Here is a 26,758-nt window from a genome sequence, read left to right as displayed (position 1 = left end):
ACTTTAATAATAATAATAATAATAATAATAATAACTGTGGTGTTTAAGTGCTTACTTGCCGATATCAGCCGTGAAGTCTTAATTGATTAGGCTGGTGATTTTTCTGTGGAAGTAAACCAGGGTATGTTTCATCTGCTTTAATAATAATAATAACTGTGGTATTTAAGTGCTTACCTGCCGATATCAGTTGTGAAGTCTTAATTGATTAGGCTGGTGATTTTTCTGTGGAAGTAAACCAGGGTATGTTTCATCTGCTTTAATAATAATAATAACTGGTATTTAAGTGCTTACTTGCCGATATCAGTTGTGAAGTCTTAATTGATTAGGCTGGTGATTTTTCTGTGGAAGTAAACCAGGGTATGTTTCATCTGCTTTAATAATAATAATAACTGTGGTATTTAAGTGCTTACTTGCCGATATCGGTCGTGAAGTCTTAATTGATTAGGCTGGTGATTTTTCTTTGGAAGTAAACCAGGTTGTGTTTCATCTGCTTTAATAATAATAATAACAACTGGTATACAAATGCTTACTTGCCGGTATCGGTCATGAAGTCTTAATTGATAAGCCTGGTGATTTTTCTTTGGACGTAAACCAGGGTATGTTTCATCTGCTGCTTTAATAATAATAATAACTGTGGTATTTAAGTGCTTACTTGCCGATATCGGTCGAAGTCTTAATTGATTAGGCTGGTGATTTTTCTTTGGACGTAAACCAGGGTATGTTTCATCTGTTTTAATAATAATAATGATAATAACTGTGGTATTTAAGTGCTTGCTGATATCGGTCGTGAAGTCTTAATTGATTAGGCTGGTGATTTTTCTTTGGAAGTAAAACGGTATGTTTCATCTGCTTTAATAATAATAATAACAACTGTGGTATTTAAGTGCTTACTTTGGGCAAAACACTCTAGCCAGCACTGAAGTTGATAAAAGATCATCAGTTCCCACGTGGGGCTCTCAGCCGTAAGGAGGATCGAGGACGAGGTTCGAAACTCCGTTTGGGCAGATGAGGGAACTGAGGCCCCGAGAAATTGAAATGACTGGATAAACGGGCGGAGTTGGGATTAGAACCCAGGTCCTCGGGTTCCCAGGCCCGTGCTCTTTCCACCTTGATATTATAGCCACTCCTCTGGCCTGGAATGCCCTCCCTCCTCAAATCCGACAGACGGCTACTCTTCGCCGCCCCTGGACCCCCTTCAAAGCTTTATTTAATAATAATAATAATAATGACATTTATTAAGCATTTACTATGTGCAAAGCACCGTTCTAAGCGCCAGGGAGGTGACAAAGCAATCAGGTCACCCCACTGGGGGCTCCCAGTCTTCATCCCCGTTTTCCAGATGAGGTCACTGAGGCCCGGAGAAGCGAAGTGACTCACCCAGAGTCACCCAGCTGACGACTGGCGGAGCCGGGATTTGAACCCATGACCTCTGACTCCAAAGCCCGGGCTCTTTCTGCTGAGCCACGCTGATTAAGCTTATTTATTTATTCACTCAGTCGTATTTGTTGAGCATTCATTCATTCATTCAATCGTATTTATTAATAACGATGGCATTTATTAAGCACTTACTACGTGCAAAGCACCGTTCTAATTACCAGGGAGGTGACAAGGCAATCAGGTGGACCCACGGGGGGCTCCCGGTCTCCATCCCCATTTTCCAGATGAGGTCACTGAGGCCCAGAGAAGCGAAGTGACTCGCCCAAAGTCACCCAGCTGACGACTAGCGGAGCCGGGATTCGTACCCATGACCTCTGACTCCAGAGCCCGGGCTCTTTCTGCTGAGCCATGCTGATTAAGCTCATTTATTCATTCACTCAATTGTATTTGAGCATTCATTCAATCATATTTATTAATAATGATGGCATTTATTAAGCGCTTAGTATGTGTAAAGCACCATTCTAAGCGCCGGGGAAGTTACAAGGCGATCAGGTCGTCCCACGGGGCGGGGGGGGGGGGGGGCTCCTGGTCTTCATCCTCATTTTCTAGATGAGGAAACTGAGGCCCAGAGAAGCGAAGTGACTCGCCCCAAGTCACCTAGCTGACGATTGACAGAGGCGGGATTCGAACCCATGACCCCTGACTCCAAATCCCAGGCTCTTTCCTACCGAGCCACACTGCTTCCCTGTTGAAGGCCCATCTCCTCCGAGAAGCCTTCCAGACTAAATCCTGCTTTTCCTCATCTCCCACTCCCCTCTGCGTCGCCCGGACTCGCTCCGTCTGCTCCTTCCCACCCAGTCCTTTCAAATTTATATCCCTATCTGTAATTTTATCTCTTTGTGTTGATGTCGGTCTCCCCCACTCTATAAACTGTCAGCCCATTGTGGACAGGGGATGTGACTTTATTTTGCACATAGTAAGCGCTTAGTAAATGTCGTCATTGTTATTATTATTATTATTTTATTATTGTATTGTACTCTCCCATATTATTATTATTATTATTACTATTACTGTATTGTACTCTCCCATATTATTATTATTATTACTATTACTGTATTGTACTCTCCCATATTGTTATTATTATTATTACCGTATTGTACTCTCCCAAGTGCGTAGTCCGGTGCTCCGCGCGCGGTACCTCTTCTAGACTGCGAGCCCGTTGTCGGGAAGGGACCATCTCTAGATGTCGCCGACTTGGACTTCCCAGGCGCTTAGTACAGTGAAGCAGCGTGGCTCAGTGGAAGGAGCCCGGGCTCGCGGGTCAGAGGTCATGAGTTCAAGTCCCGGCTCCGCCAGTCGTCAGCCGGGGGACTTGGGGCGAGTCGCTTCGCCTCTCTGGGCCTCAGTGACCTCATCTGGAAAATGGGGATGAAGACCGGGAGCCCCCCGGGGGACCACCTGATCGCCTTGTCGCCTCCCCGGCGCTTAGAACGGTGCTTGGCACATAGTAAGTGCTTAACAGATACCGTCATTATTATTATTCTAGACTGTGAGCCCACTGTTGGGTAGGGACCGTCTCTGTATGTTGCCCACTTGTCCTTCCCAAGCGCTTAGTACAGTGCTCTGCACACAGTAAGCGCTCAGTGAATACAATTGATTGATTGATTATTATTATTATTATTCTCTATTGAAGGCACGCCTCCTCCAAGAGGAGGCTCGGTGCTTCGCATATAGTAAGTGCTTAAATGCCATTATTATTATTATTATTATTATTATTATTATTATTATTATTATTATTATTATTATTGTCTTACATTTCCGCCTCCCTTACCCCTCATTTCCTCCTTTCCCACTCCCTCCTGCGTCACTCTGACTCACCCCCTTTATTTACCACCTCCTCACCAGCCTCAAAGCGCTTAGGTACACATCTGTACCTAAGTACAGGCCCTACATCTGTACCGAAGTCCAGATCTGTACATCAAGCGCTTAGTACAGTGCTCTGCACACAGTAAGTGCTCAATAAGTACATTTGAATGACTCTGTAATTGATTTTCCATCTCCCCCTCTAGCCCAAAAGGTCTCTGTGGGTATTATGTCGTCGTGGTTGGACTCGCCCGACAGTGAGTACGGCGCTCTGCCCACAGGCGCTCAGTAAATACGACTGATTCACCTCCGCGTCAGACTGAAACTCCGTATCGTTGCCTTTAAAGCAGGTGGTCACCTTACCCGCTTTCCCTCGCTCCTTTCCTCTCCGTAATTTACTGATATCGTCTCCCCCACCCCGTGGAGTGTCTCTTCCAACCCGGTGACAGTGGACTCTCCCAAGCGCTTAGTCATATGTATATATGTTTGTACATATTTATTACTCTATTTATTTTACTTGTACATATCTATTCTATTTTATTTTGTTAATATGTTTGGTTTTGTTCTCTGTCTCCCCCTTTTAGACTGTGAGCCCACTGTTGGGTAGGGACTGTCCCTATATGTTGCCAATTTGTACTTCCCAAGCGCTTAGTACAGTGCTCCGCACACAGTAAGCGCTCAATAAATACGATTGATGATGATGAGGACCGTCGACAAGGGAGACCTTGTGGAGCCAATTGGAGGCTTCCAAAATTCACTAATAATAATCATAATAATTTTGGTAATTGTTAAGCACTTACTATGTGCCAGGCACTGTTATAAGTGCTGGGGTAGATACAAGGTAATTGCGTTGGACTCAGTCCCTGTCCCACATAAGGCTTATCGTCTTAATCCCCATTTTACAGATGGGGGGACTGAGGCACAGAGAAGTGAAGTGACTTCCCCAAAGTCACACAGCAGACAAGTGGCAGAGGTGGGATCAGAACTCTGTCAGCCAGTTGTATTTATTCATTTATTCAGTTGCATTTATTGAGGGCTTGTAGTCTGTGAGCCTGTTGTGGGCAGGGATTGGGTCTCTCTGTTGCTGAATTGTACTTTCCAAGGGCTTAGTACAGTGCTCAACACACAAGAAGCGCTCAAAAAATATGATTGAATGAATGCAAAGAACTGTGCTAAGTGCTTGGAAGAGCTCAATCTAACTTGCTTGTACATCTCTATTCTATTTATTTTATTTTGTTAATATGTTTGGTTTTGTTCTCTTTCTCCCCCTTCTAGACTGTGAGCCCACTGTTGGGTAGGGACCGTCTCTAGATGTTGCCAACTTGGACTTCCCAAGCGCTTAGTACAGTGCTCTGCACACAGTAAGCGCTCAATAAATATGATTGATTGATTATAGTGCTCTGCACACGGGGGGAAGTCAAATAAGAGAGAAGGTGACACAGAACTGGAGAGAAGATGACGCAGAACTGAGGCTTTGGAGGAAGAGGATGGGGAGCGGAAGAGGGGCCGGCGAAAGAAACCGAGGAAGCACCCAGGGAAGTAGGAGGAAAACCAGGAGAGGACCGGTGTCGGTGAAGTTGAGCTTCCCGGAGAGGAATCGTCCGCTGCGAAAAGGCAGCCGAGAGGTGGAAGAGGATTAGGATGTGGACGAGGCCGTTGGATTTGGCCAGGACGAGGTCACTGGTGATCGTCGGGAAAGCTATTTCTGTGGAATCGCGGGCGGACCGCCGGGTTGCGGGGCGTTGAGGCGGGAAAGTGGAAAGGATTGAAGGTGGAGTCGGAAGACGAACGGTTGAAGGGAGATGCGGCGGGAACCGCGGAGGCCTCTGGGGTCGAGGGAGGCTTTCTGTAGGATGCGGGGGGATACGGAGACGTGTTGGAAAGTGGAAGATGGAATTCCGGGAGGGTGGGAGGGAGGGAGGGAGGGAGCCAGAGTTTCGAGAAAGCGGGAAGGAATGGGGCCAGCGATGCGGTCGAATCTGAGGGAAGCTGGGAGATCTCCCGAGATACCGCTGGGAAGGAGGGGATGAGCGCTTAGTACAGTGCCCTGCACACAGTAAGCGCTCAATCAATACGATTGAATGAGTGAACTGGCAAAGGTGGAGCAGGGGAGATTTTAGAAAGCCCAGGTCTAACGGTTTTAATTCTATCAATTGCTAATTCTATCGATTGCATGGAAAGGTTGTCGTTAGGGGCGGGAGATGGGGGTGAGGGGGGGAACCGAGAATTCCCTCCCTCCAGAATTCCGAGTGGAACTCGGAGCGTTTGGGGAAAGGAGCGTGTCTAGTGGCTGAAACTTGAGGCCGGGAGCCCGGGGACCCGAGTTCTAATCCTGCCGCCGCCACCGGGCCCGTTTCTTCTGGGCGACTTCTACCCCAACTGCAAACTAGGGGTTCGGCATCTGCGCCCTTTCCTGCTTCGATCGGGAGCCTCGTGGGGGCTGGGATCTGATTACCTCATTCATTTGTTCATCCCGTGGTATTTATTGAGCGCTCGCTGTGTGCAGAGCACTGTACTGAGCGCTTGGGAAGGACAAGTTGGCAACATCTGGAGACGGTCCCTACCCAACGGCGGGACCTCGTGTCTACCCCAGCGCCTAGAACAGTGCCTGACACGGAATCGTAATAACGACGGCGTTTGTGAAGCGCTCACTATGTGCCGAGCACTGTTCTAAGCGCCGGGGAGGGTGCAGGGGGCTCACGCTTTTCATCCCCCTTTTCCAGATGAGGGAACTGAGGCCCAGAGAGGTGAAGTCCCCCAGCTGACGGTCGGCGGAGCCGGGATTTGAACCCACGACCTCTGACTCCAGAGCCTGGGCTCTCTCCGTTCATTCATTCATCCATTCAGTCGTATTTATTGAGCGCTTTCGGTGTGCAGAGCACTGTACTGAGCGCTTGGGAAGGACAAGTTGGCAACATATATCTCCATCGAACACGATTAAAAAACAAAAAAACTGCAGTCCCGGCCAGAGCATCCACTGTACTGTGTTCGTCTGACCTCGTTAGGTGTCTCGCCGTTGATTTTTTTTTCCCCGCCAGAGTCCAACTCCCACCTCACCGCGGTGCAAGGGGGAAATCGGAATTCCGGGACACCCGGGATTTGATCCCGGGACCGTCGGCTGGGGCTGCGCGGCTGGGGTGGAGATTTCTCTCCACAGGGTGTCTCGCAGCGAGGGTGGGTAAGGCTTTCCCGTCCTGCGTCGGCCACCGAGTCACCGGCCCCGGCAGCCCCCTTGGCCCTGTATCCTCCCCGGCGCTCAGAACAGTGCCTGGCACATAGTAAGCGCCGAACAAATGCCGTCGTTATCATTATTATTCTTCTGACACAACGGTGGAGCCACTTTGGTTGCGTCCGTAGACTTCCTGCGGGGGTTTTGCGGCGTTTCGCACCCCGGCCCCGGGGGCGACGCGGGAACGAGCGGAACTGGGAAGACCCCGTCCGGTGCTCCGAGCCCGCGATACTTTCCGACGACGACTCGAAATCTCCCTTCCCGTCACCGAAGCCCGCCCGTCCCGCCGTCTTCACCCCCATTTTACAGCGGCGGTCACCGAGGCCCAGAGAGGCTAAGCCACTCGCCCAAGGTCACACAGCGAGGCAGGTGTCGAAGGAGGAGGCGTCTGAAAAGCGGCTTCCAAATTTCAGGAGCGAATAGGAAGAATGAGCGTGGAAAGAGGGCCAGGCCCGCGGGGTTCCGGTTGCGGGTTTCTTATCGGCGATTTATCCTCGGGAGGGAACGGGATTTCATTCAGTCGGATTTATTGAGCGCTTACTGTGTGCAGAGCACTGTACTAAGCGCTTGTAACAAGTTAATTATAACTTTATTGAGCGCTTACTGTGTGCAGAGCACTGTACTAAGCGCTTGTAACAAGTTAATTATAACTTGGCGGCGGGACGTAGAACCGGTTGGCGTACTCCCCATAAAACCCCCATTCGTTCAATCGTATTTGATTGAAGCGCTTAGTACAGCGCTCTGCACACAGTAAGCGCTCAATAAGTCCGATTTGAACGAATCGGAAATGAAAACGGGAAGGCGCCTTTTAATTTTTTTTCTCGAGGCCAAGCGGCAGTTTCTTCTAGAATCTTGTCCATGCAGTCAGTCATTCGATCAGTCGGATTTATTACTCTATTTATTTATTTGTTTCATTTGTGCATATTTATTTTATTTTGTTCATTTGTTTTGTCGTCTGTCTCCCCCTTCTAGACCACGGGCCCGTTGTTGGGTAGGGACCGTCCCTGTAGGTTACCAACTTCCCAAGCGCTTAGTACAGTGCTCTGCACCCAGTAAGCGCTCAATAAATACGATTGAGTGACTGAACGTGCAAAGCACTGTACTAAGCGCCGGGGGTCGTTTAGGTCCTTGTCCGCGTAGGGAACGCGCCTGCCGACCCTGTTAGATTGGAGAAGCGGCGTGGCTCGGCGGGAAGAGCGCGGGCTTTGGAGTCCGAGGTCACGGGTTCAAAACCCGGCTCCGCCGACTGTCGGCCGGGTGACTTTGGGCGAGTCACGTCCCTTCTCCGGGCCTCGGTGACCTCATCCGGAAAATGGGGATGAAGACCGGGAGCCCCCCCGTGGGACCATATGTTTGTACATATTTATTATTTATTACTTATTCATTATATTTATTTATACATATTTATTTACATATTTCTTTTTATATATTTATATATATTCATATATATCATATTATTATATATTATATATGATATATTATGTAATATGATATATAAATATATTATAATATGATTATGTATTATAATATAATATATCATACATATTTATTATATTTATTAATCATTACATATTACTCTATTTTATTTGTACATATCTATTCTATTTATTTTATTTTGTTATTATGTTTTGTTTTGTTCTCTGTCTCCCCCTTTTAGACTGTGAGCCCACTGTTGGGTAGGGACTGTCTCTGTATGTTGCCAATTTGTACTTCCCAAGCGCTTAGTCCAGTGCTCTGCACATAGTAAGCGCTCAATAAATGCGATTGATGATGATGATGATGACCACCTATCACCCTGTCACCTCCCCGGCGCTTAGAACAGTGCTTGGCCCGTAGTAAGCGCTTACTAAATGCCATCATTATTATTATTGGACTTTTCCAAGCGCTCAGTTCAGTGCTCCGCACACGGTAAGCGCCCAATAGATACAGCTGGTTGGTTATTTTTATTTTTTTTGGCCCTCTTCCCCAGTCATGGAGGATTTTCATGGAGGATTTTCCCCTTTTAGACTGTGAGCCCACTGTTGGGTAGGGACTGTCTCTATGTGTTGCCAATTTGTACTTCTCAAGCGCTTAGTACAGTGCTCTGCACATAGTAAGCGCTCAATAAATACGATTGATTGATTGATTGATTGATTTTGGGAAAGTTGACCGCTTGCTCCGTTCTAGGCCCGCCCCAGAGCGAGCCCGATCCGTATCCATCGGTGAGGGCGTGCCCCGTCAGCGCGATGCCCGTTCTCCCTGCCGGCCCCCGCGCCGTGGAGCCACGGGTCACGGGTTCGGATCCCGGCTCCGCCAGCCGGGTGACTTCGGGCGAATCACGTCACTTCTCCGGGCCTCGGTTCCCTCATCTGGAAAATGGGGGACCGCCCGATCCCCTTGTAACCTCCCCGGCGCTTGGAACGGTGCTTTGCCCATAGCAAGCGCTTAATAAATGCCGTTATTATTAATATTATAATTATTTTAGGTCAGAATCGCCACCTGGGGTGGGGTGCCCTGCCACCGGATTAACGGCGCCAAGGAAGCCCCGCCGCCCTCCGGTTTGTCGTCCCTGCCGGACGCTTAGGCCCTTCCGGTAATGGCGTGACGGGAACGAAGCCTTGCCGAGGCGTCACGGCCGATTTCCATTTTCATTTCAGGGCTCTGTTCGGGGGCTAACTGCAGTACCTGCCTCAGTGCCAACGGCAACAAAACAGTGTGCTTCTGGCTGGAATGCTCAGGTAAGAATTCCCGGGATCATTCCAAACGGGGTTGGGAAGGGTGACTCGGTGCCGACGTCAACCAAACTGCGTGCTTCTGGCTGGAATGCTCAGGTAAGAATTCCCGGGATCATTCCAAACGGGGTTGGGAAGGGTGCCCTCGGTGCCAACGTCAAACGGTGTGCTTCTGGCTGGAATGCTCAGGTAAGAAATCCCGGGATCATTCGAAACGGGCTTGGGAAGGGTGCCTCGGTGCCAACGTCAACGGCTTAATAAATGCCGTTATTATTATTATTAATAATAATCTCATTTTACCGGAGAGGAAACACGCACAGATCAGGCAAGTTAACAATGCTCTGTGCACAGTAAGCGCTCAACCAAGACGATTGAGTGACCGAAAAGGTGGGTGTGGCAGGATTAGAACTCGGGCCTTCTGCCTCCCAATCCTTCCCACTGGGTCACGTTGCTTCTCAAGCGCACACCGCCTGTTCTGTCAAGACCGGATGCCGTATCCGGCTGGGGCTCGTGGTGATGGATGGGTGTTGGGAAACTTCCTCGGAGGCAAAAGTGTGTCGCGAAAAGCCGTCCTAAGGGAAGCGGAGTCTATTTCCCCTAGAGCCCGTAAAGCCGTCTCTTCCCGGATCCCGTTCCGGATTCCCAGAGAGCCCCGGGTCCGCCCCAACTCCGGTTGCCGGGGTCGGTCTCAAGTACGTTCAGTTCTGGGCTAACACGGGAATCCGCACGCTCTTCTGCCGGAATAGATTCAATTCCGTCACGGGGTCCAGTCAGAAGGACGTGATAAGACTGGATTAGCGCTGCCTAAATGAAGCGATCCCCCCCGAACCGTAGATAATCCCAACTACCGCACCCGAAAACATAATTACGTGGGTAACCAACTGTTTTTAGGCCTCGAGAAATGGATTTCGTTGCTTTGAGCCTGATTCTACACGACGGCGTTGGGGAAATTAGATGCGCGTTGCTCAGCGGAGCCTTAAAAACGCTTGTAGAAAAGGAAAGTTGTGGAAAGGGCAAATTCTCAAAGGCCAACTTTTCCCTTTCTACCGATATTTCTGAGCAGCTAAGAGAGAATGTGATAGGACGGAGGAAATAAATATATTTTTTCCACTAGACCATCCGGTAGATGAGACACGGGCGTTTTGGTGTGTGGGTTTATACCGAATTTCGTAACCGAAAGACCGGGAGCAAATATTTGGGATATCGAAATGGTTGGAAATTGTCGACCCTTGTGTGTTTTCAGAAGGGAAAAGCTACTGTTCAGACAGTTCAGCGGCGGAAAACTGCACGGCGCAGAATAAAACAGAAGATTGTTTCGGTAAGTGCCTCGTTAGGGGACTCTAACCTCCGGGAGTTTAGCGTCACGGCCGCCGGCGGAAATGGCCGGCGGATTTTGGGAGAGGGGGAGCTGCGGTGTGGATAATCGCAGCGGGAATGGCGGCCAGACGGGCGGGATCGAGGCGCGGTGAGAAGTTAAGCCCTAGAAAAGAGAAGTACGCGGGCTGAGTTGTAGAGGGAGAGAAGCGAGGTGAGCTAAGGTGACGGAGCGCTTCAAAGCCAACGGGGAGGAGTTTTTGGCCGACGCGGAGGCGGATGGACAACCGCCGGAGTGGTCCGGGGAGCGGGGCGACGTGTCCTGAACGCTTTCATGGAAGAAAATGATCCCAGCAGCAGAGCGAAGTAGGGACTGGAGTGGGGAGAGACGGAAATGCAGGCGGGATAGGATGAGGGAGCGTAGTAACGTGGTAGCGGTTTGGATGGAGGGGAAAGGGCGGATTTTTAGCGTCGTTGTGAAGGTGGTGATGCGTCGAATGAGAGAGAGGACTTGGATAACGCCAAGGTTTATGCGCCTGTGAGACAGGAAGGCCGGCAAGGGAAAGGCAGAGGGAGGACGGAGTTTGGGGGGGAAAGAGAAGGAGCTCTGGTTTGGACGTGCTAAGTGGGAGGGCATCCGAGCGGGAGAAAGACGCAAGACTTTAGAGAGGGAGAGAGAAGGGAAAGAGCTCTGTTTTGGACGTGTTGGAGACGATGGGAGGGCATCCGAGCAGGAGAGATGCGAGACTTTAGGGAGAGAGAAAAGGGAAGGAGCTCTGTTTTGGACGTGCCAAGTTGGAGACGACGGGAGGGCATGCGAGCGGGAGAAGAGATGCGAGACTGCAGAGAGGGAGAGAGAAGGGAAGGAGCTCTGTTTTGGACGAGTTAAGTCGGAGACAACGGGAGGGCTTCCGAGCGGGAGAAGAGATGCGAGACTGCTGAGAGGGAGAGAGAAGGGAAGGAGCTCTGTTTTGGACGTGTTGGAGACGATGGGAGGGCATCCGAGCAGGAGAGATGCGAGACTTTAGGGAGAGAGAAAAGGGAAGGAGCTCTGTTTTGGACGTGCCAAGTTGGAGACGACGGGAGGGCATGCGAGCGGGAGAAGAGATGCGAGACTGCAGAGAGGGAGAGAGAAGGGAAGGAGCTCTGTTTTGGACGTGTTGGAGACGACGGGAGGGCATCCGAGCGGGAGAGAGAAGGGAAGGGGCTCTGTTTTGGACGTGTTGGAGACGACGGGAGGGCATCCGAGCGGGAGAAGAGATGCGAGACTGCCGAGAGGGAGAGAGAGATCAGGGCTGGAGATGGAGATTTGGGAATCATCCGGCGTAGAGGCGGGAGTTGAAGCCACGGGGAGCGAATGAGTTCTCCAAGGGACGGGGTGTAGATGGGACCCCCATCCCTCGAAGCTTGAGGGACCCCCAAAGTTAGGGGGTGGAAGGCGGAGGAGGAGCCGGCGAAGGTGGGCAGGAAGATAAGAGGAGAACCAGGAGAGGACAGAGGCAGTGAAGCCCAGATTGGATAAAGTTTCCGGGAGAAGGGGATGGTCCGTAGGGTCCGAGAGAGGTCAAGGCCGATTAAGGGGATGTAGAGGCCGTTGGATTTCTCCGGCGGTCCCTCTTCACCGCAGTTCTTCTTCGCTACCAAGGCTCCAACCTTCCCCGGGTTTATGGTGGTGTTTTTCTTCTCCTCCTCAGTTCCTTCTTCCTCATTGTCTCCCGGGATAACCATTAACCCGCGTAGCCCGTGATTCTGGTCAAAGGTGAAGCAGATCCGGTCGGTTCCGGAGTGGGGGGTGTCCATGATTCCGGTCAAGGGTGAAGCAGATCCAGTCGGTTCAGGAGCGGGGGGTGTCCAGAGTGAGAGTTCACTGCCCAACCGAGGCCCTGGGCGAACCGGCGGAGCTCAGATGGGATCATCAAGCGCTTAGTCCATGGTAAGCGCTCAGTAAATACGACTGAATGAATGAATCACCTCCCAGAGAGAGGGGTGACGTGAGCACTTTCATTCACTCATTCAGTCGTATTTATTGAGCGCTTACCGTGTGCAGAGCGCCGGACTAAGCGCTCGGGAAGGACAAGTCGGCAACGTCTAGAGGCGGTCCTGACCCAAGAACGGGCTTCTGGTCTAGAAGGGGGAGACAGTCGACAGAACAAAACATGGGGACGGGTGTCAAGTCGTCAGAACGGATAGAATCGCAGCTAGATGCACATCATTAACCAAATAAATAGAATAATAAATATGTACAAGTAAAATAAATAGAGTAATAAGTCTGTAGGCCCAAGGAGTCATTTGGATGTGACTGTTCAAACCTGTCCAGACAATAAAACCAAACATGTGGACAGGTGTCAAGGCATCAGAACGAAGAGAATTACAGCTAGATGCGCATCATTAACAAAATAAATAGAATAATAAATATGTACATATAAAATAAATAGAGTAATTAGTCTGTACGTCCAAGGAGTCAGTTGGATATGATGGTTCCGATCTGTCCAGATGATAAAACCAAACATGTGGACAGGTGTCAAGGCGTCAGAATGAATAGAATTACGGTTAGATGCGCATCATTAACCAAATAAATAGAATAATAAATATGTACAAATAAAACAGAGTAATAAATCTGTATGCCCAAGGGGTCCAATTTGGCAACATCTAGAGACGGTCCCCACCCAACAACGGGCTCCCGGTCTAGAAGGGGGAGACGGACGACAAAACAAAACATGGGGATGGGTGTCCAGTCGTCAGAACGAATAGAATTGCAGCTAGATGCACATCACTAACAAAATAAATAGAATAATAAATAGGTACAAGTAAAATAAATAGAGTAATAAGTCTGTACGCCCAAGGAGTCAGTTGGATGTGACTGTTCAGATCCGTCCAGACACTAAAAACAAGCATGTGGACAGGTGTCAAGGCGTCAGAACGGATAGACTTATGGATAGAATCACAGGTAGATGCACATCATTAACCAAATAAATAGGCTAATAAATATGTACAAGTAAAATAAATAGAGTAATAAGTCTGTACGCCCAAGGAGTCAGTTGGATGTGGTGGCTCAGATCTGTCCAGATGATAAAACCAAACATGTGGACAGGTGTCAAGGCGTCAGAACGAAGAGAATTACAGCTAGATGCACATCATTAACAAAATAAATAGAATAATAAATATGTGCAAGTAAAATAAATAGAGTAATAAATCTGTACGCCCAAGGAGTCCAATTCGGCAACATCTAGAGACAGTCCCTACCCAACAACGGGCTCCCGGTCTAGAAGGGGGAGACGGACGACAAAACGAAACATGTGGACGGGTGTCAAGTCGTCAGAATGGATAGAATCACAGCTAGGTGCACATCATTTTAACAAAATAAATAGAATAATATGTACAAGTAAAATAAATAGAGTAATAAGTCTGTATGCCCAAGTAGTCAGGTGGAGGTGATGGTTCAGATCTGTCCAGACAATAAAACCAAACATGTGGACAGGTGTCGTCAGAAGGAATAGAATTACGGCTAGATGCACATCATTAACCAAATAAATAGAATAATAAGTATGTACAGATAAAATAAATAGAGTAATAAGTCTGTACGCCCAAGGAGTCAGTTGGATATGATGGTTCAGATCTGTCCAGACGATAAAACCAAACATGTGGACAGGTGTCAAGGCGTCAGAATGAATAGAATTACGGTTAGATGCGCATCATTAACCAAATAAATAGAATAATAAATATGTACAAATAAAACAGAGTAATAAATCTGTATGCCCAAGGGGTCCAATTTGGCAACATCTAGAGACGGTCCCCACCCAACAACGGGCTCCCGGTCTAGAAGGGGGAGACAGACGACAAAACAAAACATGGGGACGGGTGTCCAGTCGTCAGAACGAATAGAATTGCAGCTAGATGCACATCACTAACAAAATAAATAGAATAATAAATAGGTACAAGTAAAATAAATAGAGTAATAAGTCTGTACGCCCAAGGAGTCAGTTGGATGGGACAGTTCAGATCTGTCCAGACAATAAAACCAAACATGTGGACAGGTGTCAAGGCATCAGAACGGATAGAATTACGGATAGAATCACAGCTAGATGCACATCATTAACCAAATAAATAGAGTAATAAATATGTACAAGTAAAATGAATAGAGTAATAAGTCTGTAGGCCCAAGGAGTCAGTTGGATGTGACAGTTCAAATCTGTCCAGACAATAAAACCAAACACGTGGACAGGTGTCAAGGCGTCAGAACGAAGAGAATTACAGCTAGATGCACATCATTAACCAAATAAATAGAATAATAAATATGTGCAGGTAAAATAAATAGAGTAATAAATAGGTCTGTATGCCCAAGGAGTCAGTTGGATGTGACGGTTCAAATCTGTCCAGACAATAAAACCAAACATGTGGACCGTTGTCGTCAGAAGGAATAGAATTACAGCTAGATGCACGTCATTAACCAAATAAATAGAATAATAAATATGTACAGATAAAATAAATAGAGTAGTAGGTCTGTACGCCCAAGGAGTCAGTTGGATGTGACGGTTCAAATCTGTCCAGACAATAAAACCAAACATGTGGACAGGTGTCGTCAGAATGAATAGAATTGCAGCTAGATGCACATCATTAACCAAATAAATAGAATAATAAATATGTACAGACAAAATAAATAGAGTAATAAATAGGTCTGTATGCCCAAGGAGTCAGTTGGATGTGGCGGTTCAAATCCGTCCAGACAATAAAACCAAATATGTGGACAGGTGTCGTCAGAATGAATAGAATTACAGCTAGATGTGCATCATTAACCAAATAAATAGAATAGTAAATATTTACATGTAAAATAGAGTAATAAATGTGTGCGCCCAAGGAGTCGGTTGGAAGTGACAGTTCAAATCTGTCCGCGTGCTGTCGTCCGGCCAATCGGGAAGACCTCACGGGGCTCTTAGTTCATTCATTCATTCATTCATTCAATCATTCAATCGTATTTATTGAGCGCTTACTATGTGCAGAGCACTGGACTAAGCGCTTGGGAAGGACAAGTTGGCAACATCTAGAGACGGACAGCCTAGTCTTAGTTTCTTTCCAAGGCCCTCCCTGCGCTCTCGGAGGCTCCTTTGCACGCGATTAAGTTTTCCCGCTGTTGTCCGGGGAAGCGGGTGGCCTGTCAGTCCCAATTCCCGAGGGCTTCCTGTGTGCAGAGCACTGTACTGAGCGCTTGGGAGAGTGGGCCCGTTCCCCGTCCACGCAGCTCACAGTCTAGCGGGGGAGACCGGCGTTAATAGAAACGGGTACACTTCCGATATCTCCGCAAGCGCCGCGGGACTGGGATGGGGAATGGATAAAGGGAGGGGCGACGCGGAACGGGGGCGGAGAATCCGGCGGGGAGGTGGACGGGATGGAGGTGCCGTGAGAAGGACAATGCCCAACGACGGGAAGTACGGCTGAATGAAAGAGAGCCTGGAGAGGGCAAACTTCCTCACCGGGAGCCCCCCGTGTTCACCCTTTCCTTTCAATAATAATAATAATAATAATAATAATAATAATAATGATGGCATTTATTAAGCGCCTACCATGTGCAAAACAGTCTAGAAATTTTACAGATGGGGGAACTGAGGCCCAGAAGAGTGAAGGAATAATGCTGTGTGGCTCTGGGGCAAGTCCCGTCACTTCTCTGGGCCTCAGTTTCCTCGTCTGTAAAATTTCTAGACTGTTTTGCACATAGTAAGCGCTTAATAAATGCCATTATTATTATCGTCATTCATTCATTCGTTCGATCGTATTTATTGAGCGTTTACTGTATGCAGAGCACCGTAGGAAGCGCTTGGGAAGTACAAGTTGTCCCACGGGGGGCTCCCAGTCTTCATCCCCATTTTCCAGATGAGGGAACTGAGGCCCAGAGAAGTGAAGGAATAATGCCGTGTGGCTTTGGGGCAAGTCCCTTCACTTCTCTGGGCCTCAGTTTCCTCGTCTGTAAAATTTCTAGACTGTTTTGCACTTAGTAAGTGCTTAATAAGTGCCATTATTATTGTCGTCATTCATTCATTCGATCATATTTATTGAGCGCTTACTGTGTGCCGAGCACTGTACGAAGCGCTTGGGAAGTACAAGTCGTCCCACGGGGGGCTCCCAGTCTTCATCCCCATTTTCCAGATGAGGGAACTGAGGCCCAGAGAAGTGAAGGAATAATGCCGTGTGGCTTTGGGGCAAGTCCCTTCACTTCTCTGGGCCTCAGTTTCCTCGTCTGTAAAATTTCTAGACTGTTTTGCAATTAGTAAGCGCTTAATAAATGCCATTATTATTATTGTCATCATTTATTCATTCATTCGATCGTATTTATTGAGCGTTTACTGTATGCAGAGCACCGTAGGAAGCGCTTGGGAAGTACAAGTTGTCCCACGGGGGGCTCCCAGTCTTCATCCCCATTTTCCAGATGAGGGAACTGAGGCCCAGAGAAGTGAAGGAATAATGCCGTGTGGCTTTGGGGCAAGTCCCTTCACTTCTCTGGGCCTCAGTTTCCTCGTCTGTAAAATTTCTAGACTGTTTTGCACATAGTAAGCGCTTAATAAATGCCATTATTATTATTATTATCGTCATTCATTCATTCGTTCGATCGTATTTATTGAGCGCTTACTGTGTGCAGAGCACCGTAGGAAGCGCTTGGGAAGTACAAGTCGTCCCACGGGGGGCTCCCAGTCTTCATCCCCATTTTCCAGATGAGGGAACTGAGGCCCAGAGAAGTGAAGGAATAATGCCGTGTGGCTTTGGGGCAAGTCCCTTCACTTCTCTGGGCCTCAGTTTCCTCGTCTGTAAAATTTCTAGACTGTTTTGCACATAGTAAGCGCTTAATAAATGCCATTATTATTATTATCGTCATTCATTCATTCGATCGTATTTATTGAGCGCTTACTGTATGCAGAGCACCGTATGAAGCGCTTGGGAAGTACAAGTCGTCCCACGGGGGGCTCCCAGTCTTCATCCCCATTTTCCAGATGAGGGAACTGAGGCCCAGAGAAGTGAAGGAATAATGCTGTGTGGCTTTGGGGCAAGTCCCTTCACTTCTCTGGGCCTCAGTTTCCTCGTCTGTAAAATTTCTAGACTGTTTTGCACATAGTAAGCGCTTAATAAATGCCATTATTATTATTATCGTCATTCATTCATTCGTTCGATCGTATTTATTGAGCACTTACTGTGTGCAGAGCACCGTAGGAAGCGCTTGGGAAGTACAAGTCGTCCCACGGGGGGCTCCGAGTCTTCATCCCCATTTTCCAGATGGGGGAACTGAGGCCCAGAGAAGTGAAGGAATGATGCTGTGTGGCTTTGGGGCAAGTCCCTTCACTTCTCTGGGCCTCAGTTTCCTCGTCTGTAAAATTTCTAGACTGTTTTGCACATAGTAAGCGTTTAATAAATGCCATTATTATTATTATCGTCATTCATTCATTCGATCATATTTATTGAGCGCTTACTGTGTGCAGAGCACTGTACGAAGCGCTTGGGAAGTACAAGTTGTCCCACGGGGGGCTCCCAGTCTTCATCCCCATTTTCCAGATGTGGGAACTGAGGCCCAGAGAAGTGAAGGAATGATGCTGTGTGGCTTTGGGGCAAGTCCCTTCACTTCTCTGGGCCTCAGTTTCCTCGTCTGTAAAATTTCTAGACTGTTTTGCACATAGTAAGCGCTTAATAAATGCCATTATTATTATTATCGTCATTCATTCATTCGTTCGATCGTATTTATTGAGCACTTACTGTGTGCAGAGCACCGTAGGAAGCGCTTGGGAAGTACAAGTCGTCCCACGGGGGGCTCCGAGTCTTCATCCCCATTTTCCAGATGGGGGAACTGAGGCCCAGAGAAGTGAAGGAATAATGCTGTGTGGCTTTGGGGCAAGTCCCTTCACTTCTCTGGGCCTCAGTTTCCTCGTCTGTAAAATTTCTAGACTGTTTTGCACATAGTAAGCGTTTAATAAATGCCATTATTATTATTATCGTCATTCATTCATTCGATCATATTTATTGAGCGCTTACTGTGTGCAGAGCACTGTACGAAGCGCTTGGGAAGTACAAGTTGTCCCACGGGGGGCTCCCAGTCTTCATCCCCATTTTCCAGATGTGGGAACTGAGGCCCAGAGAAGTGAAGGAATGATGCTGTGTGGCTTTGGGGCACATTTCTTCACTTCTCTGGGCCTCAGTTTCCTCATCTGTAAAATTTCTAGACTGTTTTGCACATAGTAAGCGCTTAATAAATGCCATTGTCATTATTATCATCCCACGGGGGGCTCCCAGTCTTCATCCCCATTTTCCAGGTGAGGGAACTGAGGCCCAGAGAAGTGAAGGAATAATGCTGTGTGGCTTTGGGGCAAGTCCCTTCACTTCTCTGGGCCTCAGTTTCCTCGTCTGTAAAATTTCTAGACTGTTTTGCACTTAGTAAGTGCTTAATAAATGCCATTATTATTATTGTCATCATTTATTCATTCATTCGATCGTATTTATTGAGCGCTTACTGTGTGCAGAGCACTGTACGAAGCGCTTGGGAAGTACAAGTCGTCCCACGGGGGGCTCCCAGTCTTCATCCCCATTTTCCAGATGAGGGAACTGAGGCCCAGAGAAGTGAAGGAATAATGCCGTGTGGCTTTGGGGCAAGTCCCTTCACTTCTCTGGGCCTCAGTTTCCTCGTCTGTAAAATTTCTAGACTGTTTTGCACATAGTAAGCGCTTAATAAATGCCATTATTATTATTATCGTCATTCATTCATTCGTTCGATCGTATTTATTGAGCGTTTACTGTGTGCAGAGCACCGTAGGAAGCGCTTGGGAAGTACAAGTTGTCCCACGGGGGGCTCCCAGTCTTCATCCCCATTTTCCAGATGAGGGAACTGAGGCCCAGAGAAGTGAAGGAATAATGCCGTGTGGCTTTGGGGCAAGTCCCTTCACTTCTCTGGGCCTCAGTTTCCTCGTCTGTAAAATTTCTAGACTGTTGTGCACTTAGTAAGTGCTTAATAAATGCCATTATTATTATTGTCATCATTTATTCATTCATTCGATCGTATTTATTGAGCGCTTACTGTGTGCAGAGCACTGTACGAAGCGCTTGGGAAGTACAAGTCGTCCCACGGGGGGCTCCCAGTCTTCATTCCCATTTTCCAGATGAGGGAACTGAGGCCCAGAGAAGTGAAGGAATAATGCCGTGTGGTTTTGGGGTAAGTCCCTTCACTTCTGTGGGCCTCAGTCCCCTCGTCTGTAAAATTTCTAGACTGTTTTGCACATAGTAAGCGCTTAATAAATGCCATTATTATTATTATCGTCATTCATTCATTCGTTCGGTCGTATTTATTGAGCGTTTACTGTATGCAGAGCACCGTATGAAGCGCTTGGGAAGTAGAAGTCGTCCCACGGGGGGCTCCCAGTCTTCATCCCCATTTTCCAGATGAGGGAACTGAGGCCCAGAAAAGTGAAGGAATAATGCCGTGTGGCTTTGGGGCAAGTCCCTTCACTTCTCTGGGCCTCAGTTTCCTCGTCTGTAAAATTTCTAGACTGTTTTGCACTTAGTAAGTGCTTAATAAGTGCCATTATTATTGTCGTCATTCATTCATTCGATCATATTTATTGAGCGCTTACTGTGTGCCGAGCACTGTACGAAGCGCTTGGGAAGTACAGGTCGTCCCACGGGGGGCTCCCAGTCTTCATCCCCATTTTCCAGATGAGGGAACTGAGGCCCAGAGAAGTGAAGGAATAATGCCGTGTGGCTTTGGGGCAAGTCCCTTCACTTCTCTGGGCCTCAGTTTCCTCGTCTGTAAAATTTCTAGACTGTTTTGCACTTAGTAAGCGCTTAATAAATGCCATTATTATTATTATCGTCATTCATTCATTCGTTCGATCGTATTTATTGAGCGCTTACTGTGTGCAGAGCACCGTATGAAGCGCTTGGGAAGTACAAGTCGTCCCACGGGGGGCTCCGAGTCTTCATCCCCATTTTCCAGATGGGGGAACTGAGGCCCAGAGAAGTGAAGGAATAATGCTGTGTGGCTTTGGGGCAAGTCCCTTCACTTCTCTGGGCCTCAGTTTCCTCGTCTGTAAAATTTCTAGACTGTTTTGCACATAGTAAGCGCTTAATAAATGCCATTATTATTATTATCGTCATTCATTCATTCGATCGTATTTATTGAGCACTTACTGTATGCAGAGCACTGTACGAAGCGCTTGGGAAGTACAAGTCGTCCCACGGGGGGCTCCCAGTCTTCATCCCCATTTTCCAGATGAGGGAACTGAGGCCCAGAGAAGTGAAGGAATAATGCTGTGTGGCTTTGGGGCAAGTCCCGTCACTTCTCTGGGCCTCAGGTCCCTCGTCTGTAAAATTTCTAGACTGTTTTGCACATAGTAAGCGCTTAATAAATGCCATTATTATTATTATCGTTATTCATTCATTCGTTCGATCGTATTTATTGAGCGCTTACTGTGTGCAGAGCACCGTAGGAAGCGCTTGGGAAGTACAAGTCGTCCCACGGGGGCTCCCAGTCTTCATCCCCATTTTCCAGATGAGGGAACTGAGGCCCAGAGAAGTGAAGGAATGATGCTGTTTGGCTTTGACTGGGAGCCCCATGAGGGACAACCTGATCACCTCGTAACCTCCTCAGCACTTAGAACAGTGCTTGGCACGTAGTAAGCGCTTAACAAATGCCACCATTATATTATTATTGTCACCTGGGTGACTTTGGGCGAGTCACTTCACTTCTCTGGGCCTCAGTGACCTCATCTGGAAAATGGGGGTGAAGGCTGGGAGCCCCACGAGGGACAACCTGATCACCTCATAACCTCCCCAGAGCTTAGAACAGTGCTTGGCACGTAGTAAGCGCTTAACAAGTGCCATTATTATTATTATTATTATTGTCAGCTGGGTGACTTTGGGCGAGTCACTTCACTTCTCTGGGCCTCAGTGCCTTCATCCGGAAAATGGGGATGAAGACTGAGCCCCACGTGGGACAAGCTGATCGCCCTGTATCCCCCCCAGCACTTCGAACAATGCTTTGCGCATAGTAAGCGCTTAACAAATACCAAAATTGTTGCTGTTATTATTGTGTACCCTGTTGTGATCATTGTAGTTATTATTATGATATTTAAGTGCTTACTAAGTGTCCAGCGCTGTACTAGTCACCAGGGCGAATGGAAGACAAGCAGGTCGGACCGAGGCCCCGTCCGATTGGGGGCTCACGGTCTCGGAGGGAAGGCAGGCACTGAACCCCCAGTTCACGGTTGGAGAAAAGGAGGGACAGAGAAATGCGAAGCGGCGTGGCTCAGGGGAAAGAGCCTGGGCTTTGGAGCCCGAGGTCATGGGTTCAAATCCCACCTCCGCCAATTGGCGGCTAGGTGACTTCGGGCGAGTCACTTCACTTCTCTGGGCCTCGGTTCCCCCATCTGGAAAACGGGGATGAAGACGGTGAGCCCCCCCCCCGTGGTACGACCCGATCACTTTGTAACCTCCCCAGCGCTTAGAATGGTGCTCTGCACATAGTAAGTGCTTAATAAATGCCATCATCATTATTATTATTATTCTCTGGGCCTCGGTTCCCTCATCTGTAAAACGGGGATGAAGATGGTGAGCCCCATGTGGGACGGCCTGATCACCTTGTAACCTCCCCAGCGCTTAGAACAGTGCTCTGCACATAGTAAGCGCTTAATAAATGCCATCATTATTATTATTATTATTATTATTATTATATTATTATTATTATATATGTCTCTCTCCTTATTTTGTTAATATATTTTGTTTTGTTGTCTGTCTCCCCCTTCTAGACTGTGAGCCCACTGTTGGGTAGGGACTGTCCCCAGATGTTGCCAACTTGGACTTCCCAAGCGCTTAGTACAGTGCTCTGCACACAGTAAGCGCTCAATAAATACGATTGAATGAATGAATATATATATAGAGAGAGAGAGTCACATATACACACTCCTATAGAGCTACATTTATACATAGATCTCTAAAATCAAGTCGGGCAGGCAATTCTTCCGATCATTCCATTCATCAATCTTTTCTTTCCGACTCCGGTCGCATATGTTGCCAATCTGTACTTCCCAAGCGCTTAGTACAGTGCTCTGCACATAGTAAGCGCTCAATAAATGCGATTGATGATGATGATTGATCCGTAGATCTGTAAAATCAGTCGGGCGAGCAGTTCTTTCCGACCATTCTGTCGGTCAACCTTTTCTTTCCGACGCCCGTCAAAAGTGTAACCTCCTTTCCGTCCAGGGAATGTCACGACGCTTTCGTACTTTCCCAAAACTTCCGCAGCACCGGTGGGCGGGGAATCCACCCCTTTCCGCACAGCTGCCGCTACTCTGAACCCGGTCGAGGTGTCGACGCCGCGTTTCCGGCATCGTGGATATTGAGTACTTCCGCGGCTCAGGCGGCCTGCGCGGGAATTCTGGAAAGCTTACGCTCTGCGTCGTTCCCCTCGAAATGCTCGGAATGTGTTTATATTTTAAACGTTTCCTTCTGCCCTTTCAGCTTCCACGACAGCCCATCCGTCACCTACCAGCTCTTCAGTCACCACGCGAGCTCCCACGGTTATTCCGTCAGGTAAACCCAGTTTTCCGATTAAGCACCGGTTACGAAAAGGAGGAACGGGAGAAGGGGAAGCTAAGTGGGGTTTTCCTCGTTTGTCGTCCCATTTTTAGCACGTGAACTTTAGCTCTTCCCTTTTTCGGGGCCCTCTTAGTTGACAGACTTGTCTTTAAAAGGTAACAGAGTTTATAAGATGAGTTTTCTCTACAGCGATGCACTGAAAAATAAGAATTGACGCGTACGGTAAATTCGCAGTCGCTCTGGGCCCCGGATAACGGGTGGAACGTAGGGCGGGTGGGAATAATCGGAAAACGTGCGGGTCCAGGAAAACCGTGTGCGTATGTACGCGCAGAGTAAGTGCTCAATAACTTCATTCATTCATTCAGTCGTATTTATTGAGCGCTTACTGTGTGCAGAGCACTGTACTAAGCGCTTGGGAAATACGAGTTGGCAACATATAGAGACGGTTCCTACCCAACAGTGGGTTCACAGTCTAGATTGAACGTATGGAAGTGTAAATAGCGTAAAAATACACTTCCAAACGCGGTGTGAAATCATTGCTGTGGTATGAATTTATTGGCGTGGACCGTTTATTTTAAAAATGTAAGAGCCTCATTAGGAACGGTAATAGGAAGCTCATTTCTGGAGTTGGGGTGGCCAGTCTGCAGCACAGATAGCCGGCCACTGGATAATCCAGAGTTAAGTGTATTTCGAAATGGTTCTTGCTCTAATTTAGGAAAATAATTAAGGGGGGTGGTCGCGGGGAGAGGTGAAGAAGAAAGAAGGGTAACTGCCGGCGCCTGGCGGGAAACCAGGGACCGTAGCAGAAGCACAGTGAGCCGAGGAATTCCGCTCCGAGGAAGCCGAGTGAGGCAGGAAAGTGGGAGAGAGTTCCGAGGAAAAAGTTGGGAGGAGAATCAGAGGGCCGAGATGCACCCTAGGGTCGGGATAACTTTTAGAACGTCGCTTAATGTAGGGCGGACCGGATCCTCGCCTCGCTTCTTTTCCTGAAACGCCTCGGTATCCCCGTCCGTCAGGCGGGGACCGGGATCAGAGGGGTGTTGTGAGGGTAAACCGAGGTAATTGACAGGAAGAGGCCCTGCCGTTATCTTTTTCCTTTAAGTGCTCTGTAAACCCCATACGATCCCAGAGAACGATCGGGTGAAAAATGGGGAGTTCGGGTGGGAGTCGAGTGACGAGCGTTCCTCCGAATCACGACGCGGAAAGCGTGGGGGTACGAGAGCGTCTATTCGCTCACGTCCTAACTTCAGCGGCGGTGCTTTCGAATCATTCCGCTCTCTGGAAACGTCCCTTCTGGGAGCGTTCCGGTTTTTGCCCGCCCCGCCGAACCCCTCCAGAGAAACTCGGATGCAAACGGATCGGCCTGGAGGCGGGGACGAACCCCGCGGTTCCGACTGGGGCCTCCTGAACGGTCTCCGTCTGGTTTCCAACAGGTACGCCGAACACCACCGCGACTCCGATCCCGCCTCCCCCGCGGAAGTCGACCTTCGACGCGTCCAGTTTCATAGGCGGCATCGTCCTCGTGCTGGGCGTGCAGGCCGTGGTCTTCTTCCTCTATAAATTCTGCAAGTCCAAAGAACGCAATTACCACACCCTGTAAGGCGGGCCACCCAGACGGACCGGTAGCCGGGCGTCCTCCGCGTAGTTCCCCGCAACCGAAACGTTTATCTTTTCCAGGGGCCCCGCGGGGAAGGCGGAATTGCAGGATGTTTAAATCGCCAAAGGTTGCGTTCACCCGTTATTTCGGAGCATCCCCCCCCCCCCCAGCCCCGAGAGGAGAAGGCCGATGGATCTCGTTACTCTTAGAACGCCCCGCGCGGGTCCACGCGGCCGACTTCTTTCTCTTTCCAGCGGTCACTGCCGTGGGAATCTTCTTTTCTCTGGCCGCGCCAAACGGAGGCCCCTCCACTTTCTCCTGGACGCGGTGGGGAAACGCTTTTCGTAGCAGACCGGGATTCTAGCGGTTCATTTAGTCTCTTCAGATCGGCCTGAAAGCGGGCAGGTGACGAGGTGGTAATTTGACGACCGGACCTCTGTAGGAACGGAATCAATCGGTGGGGAAGGGAAGTTCGTTTTTCTCCGTTAGCGGGAAGGTGCCAGCGGGGAATGACGTTCCAGACTTAACGGGACAAATCGAAACCGACCCTAGCCAGTCGCGGTCCACGCTTCGAACGCGCCTTACAGCATTGGGAAAACAGTGCCTTAATCAGAGGGGAAGGTCAGGTCTCTCCTGTTCAGACCCTTTCCTGAATTTCACACGAAGCAAGGCGGAGGCCGACTCGGTGTGGACCCGGCGCAGCGGGAACTTGCCCTCACACGCTTGAAATCCCCCGCCGCGCCGGCCTGCCGAGAGCCGCTCGTCTTCCTTCTCTCCAAGTGTCGGGGGGCGTCCGGAAATGAAATGACATTAAATCGTTTTCACCTGCTAAAGGTAGCAAACCTCTGTGGGTCTCTTTTGTTTTCGTGTCTCGCGGTTTGGGCTCTGAGAGGCCCGCGGTGATCGTGGGGGGACGTGTTCAGCCGGCTCCCTGCCCTCCTCCGAGGTTCTCCGGATTTGGAAAACTCAGGTATCGTACCTTAGGAGGACTAATTGAAAGAACGCGGGAAAATGGAAATCGAAAGGCAAGAAGGCGTTCCGCTCCGCCGCCCCGGTGCAGTTTCTTGGGGAAGTAGTTATTCGTGATGAAGGAATTCGTGATGTCGTTAAACTGCGTAGCGTCGTTTCGCTTCCTTTTAACTCCCCAAAAGTGAAATAGGGAGAGCCCCTACCCGCTTCCTCTGTTTCTTCTACTCCCGGACCCTTTTTCCTTGCTTACCCGGATGTTAATACTAAATAGGATGTAATTGAAGAGACGTACGGTGGGTTCTTACCTGTACCTGACCCATTCCTAATAGTTTTGTCTTTGGCCCCCCCGGGGGATGGCTGTTTTCTCACGCTCGGCCCCGGAGCCGTACGGCCGGCGACTCCACGGCGCTGTATTTCCAAAAGGCAGCATCCCGGATCCGGTGAAATTATATCTTAAAGGGTGATTAAAATTCAGAGTTACCGTTTGTCCGTCTGTCTTGCTGATGCCAATGGGTTTAACGTGCGTATTTTGTATCGCCGACTTTCAAGTGCCTTAATCATTTGAAGTCTCTGGCCTAGATTTTTTTTTTTTTCCCCGAAAAAATGGCGGAAGAGGTGGCCTTAATTTGTAAATCTGTCCTGCGGTGTCAAATCGTACCAAACTCGGGAAGGTTCGGGATTATGCCGTCGTCTTTCAGGAAACGCCGCCAGACTTCATAGAGCGATGTAGCGAAATTCAACGTTTAGCGGCCGTGGGGTGGTTGTGTTTAGGCCCAGGCGACTGAGGAAACCCGGCCGTGGGATTTGCCACACGGCTCCTCACGCTTCCCAGGCCGTGAAAGCAATCCGGCGGGAAGGACTTCAGCACGCTCCGTTCTCCTGGGTGAGATCTGCCCGGCGCGGTCAACCGTGCGGCCTTTCGGGCGCTCGAGCCGGCAAAACCGCCGCGTCCCCGTGCGGCTCCCGCGGGGTATCCGGGATCGGACCTCCGACCCCCTCGGCGTTCCCCGGCCCTGCCGATTCCGGAGATGGGCGGTGGTCACTTCAGACCGCTCGGTCCCTCGCGCGACGGCTGCGGAACTGTCCGTTAAACTTTCCCGGGAACGGCCCGCCGTGACAAGCGCCTGTGTGATGCGGCCG

The 26,758-nt window shown here is 49.0% G+C and overlaps 1 protein-coding gene across 1 annotated transcript in view; it reads left to right on the top strand.

Moving 5' to 3' along the window:
• The window catches only part of CD164 (CD164 molecule), a 34,694-nt gene extending 9,199 nt beyond the window's left edge, over positions 1 to 25,495 (top strand). The window contains exons 4-7 of the mRNA XM_038760875.1: positions 9,106 to 9,186; positions 10,424 to 10,498; positions 22,975 to 23,046; positions 24,486 to 25,495. Coding sequence (XP_038616803.1) covers positions 9,106 to 9,186; positions 10,424 to 10,498; positions 22,975 to 23,046; positions 24,486 to 24,652 — 395 coding nt within the window. The 3' untranslated portion in view covers positions 24,653 to 25,495. The remainder of the gene's footprint in view (positions 1 to 9,105; positions 9,187 to 10,423; positions 10,499 to 22,974; positions 23,047 to 24,485) is intronic.
• Positions 25,496 to 26,758: the final 1,263 nt, after the last annotated feature.

This window comes from Tachyglossus aculeatus, chromosome 19 (assembly GCF_015852505.1).
Source record: "Tachyglossus aculeatus isolate mTacAcu1 chromosome 19, mTacAcu1.pri, whole genome shotgun sequence".
Taxonomy (NCBI): domain Eukaryota; kingdom Metazoa; phylum Chordata; class Mammalia; order Monotremata; family Tachyglossidae; genus Tachyglossus; species Tachyglossus aculeatus.
Note: the sequence above shows the minus strand (reverse complement) of the source record. Positions and strands in the feature narration are given on the sequence as shown.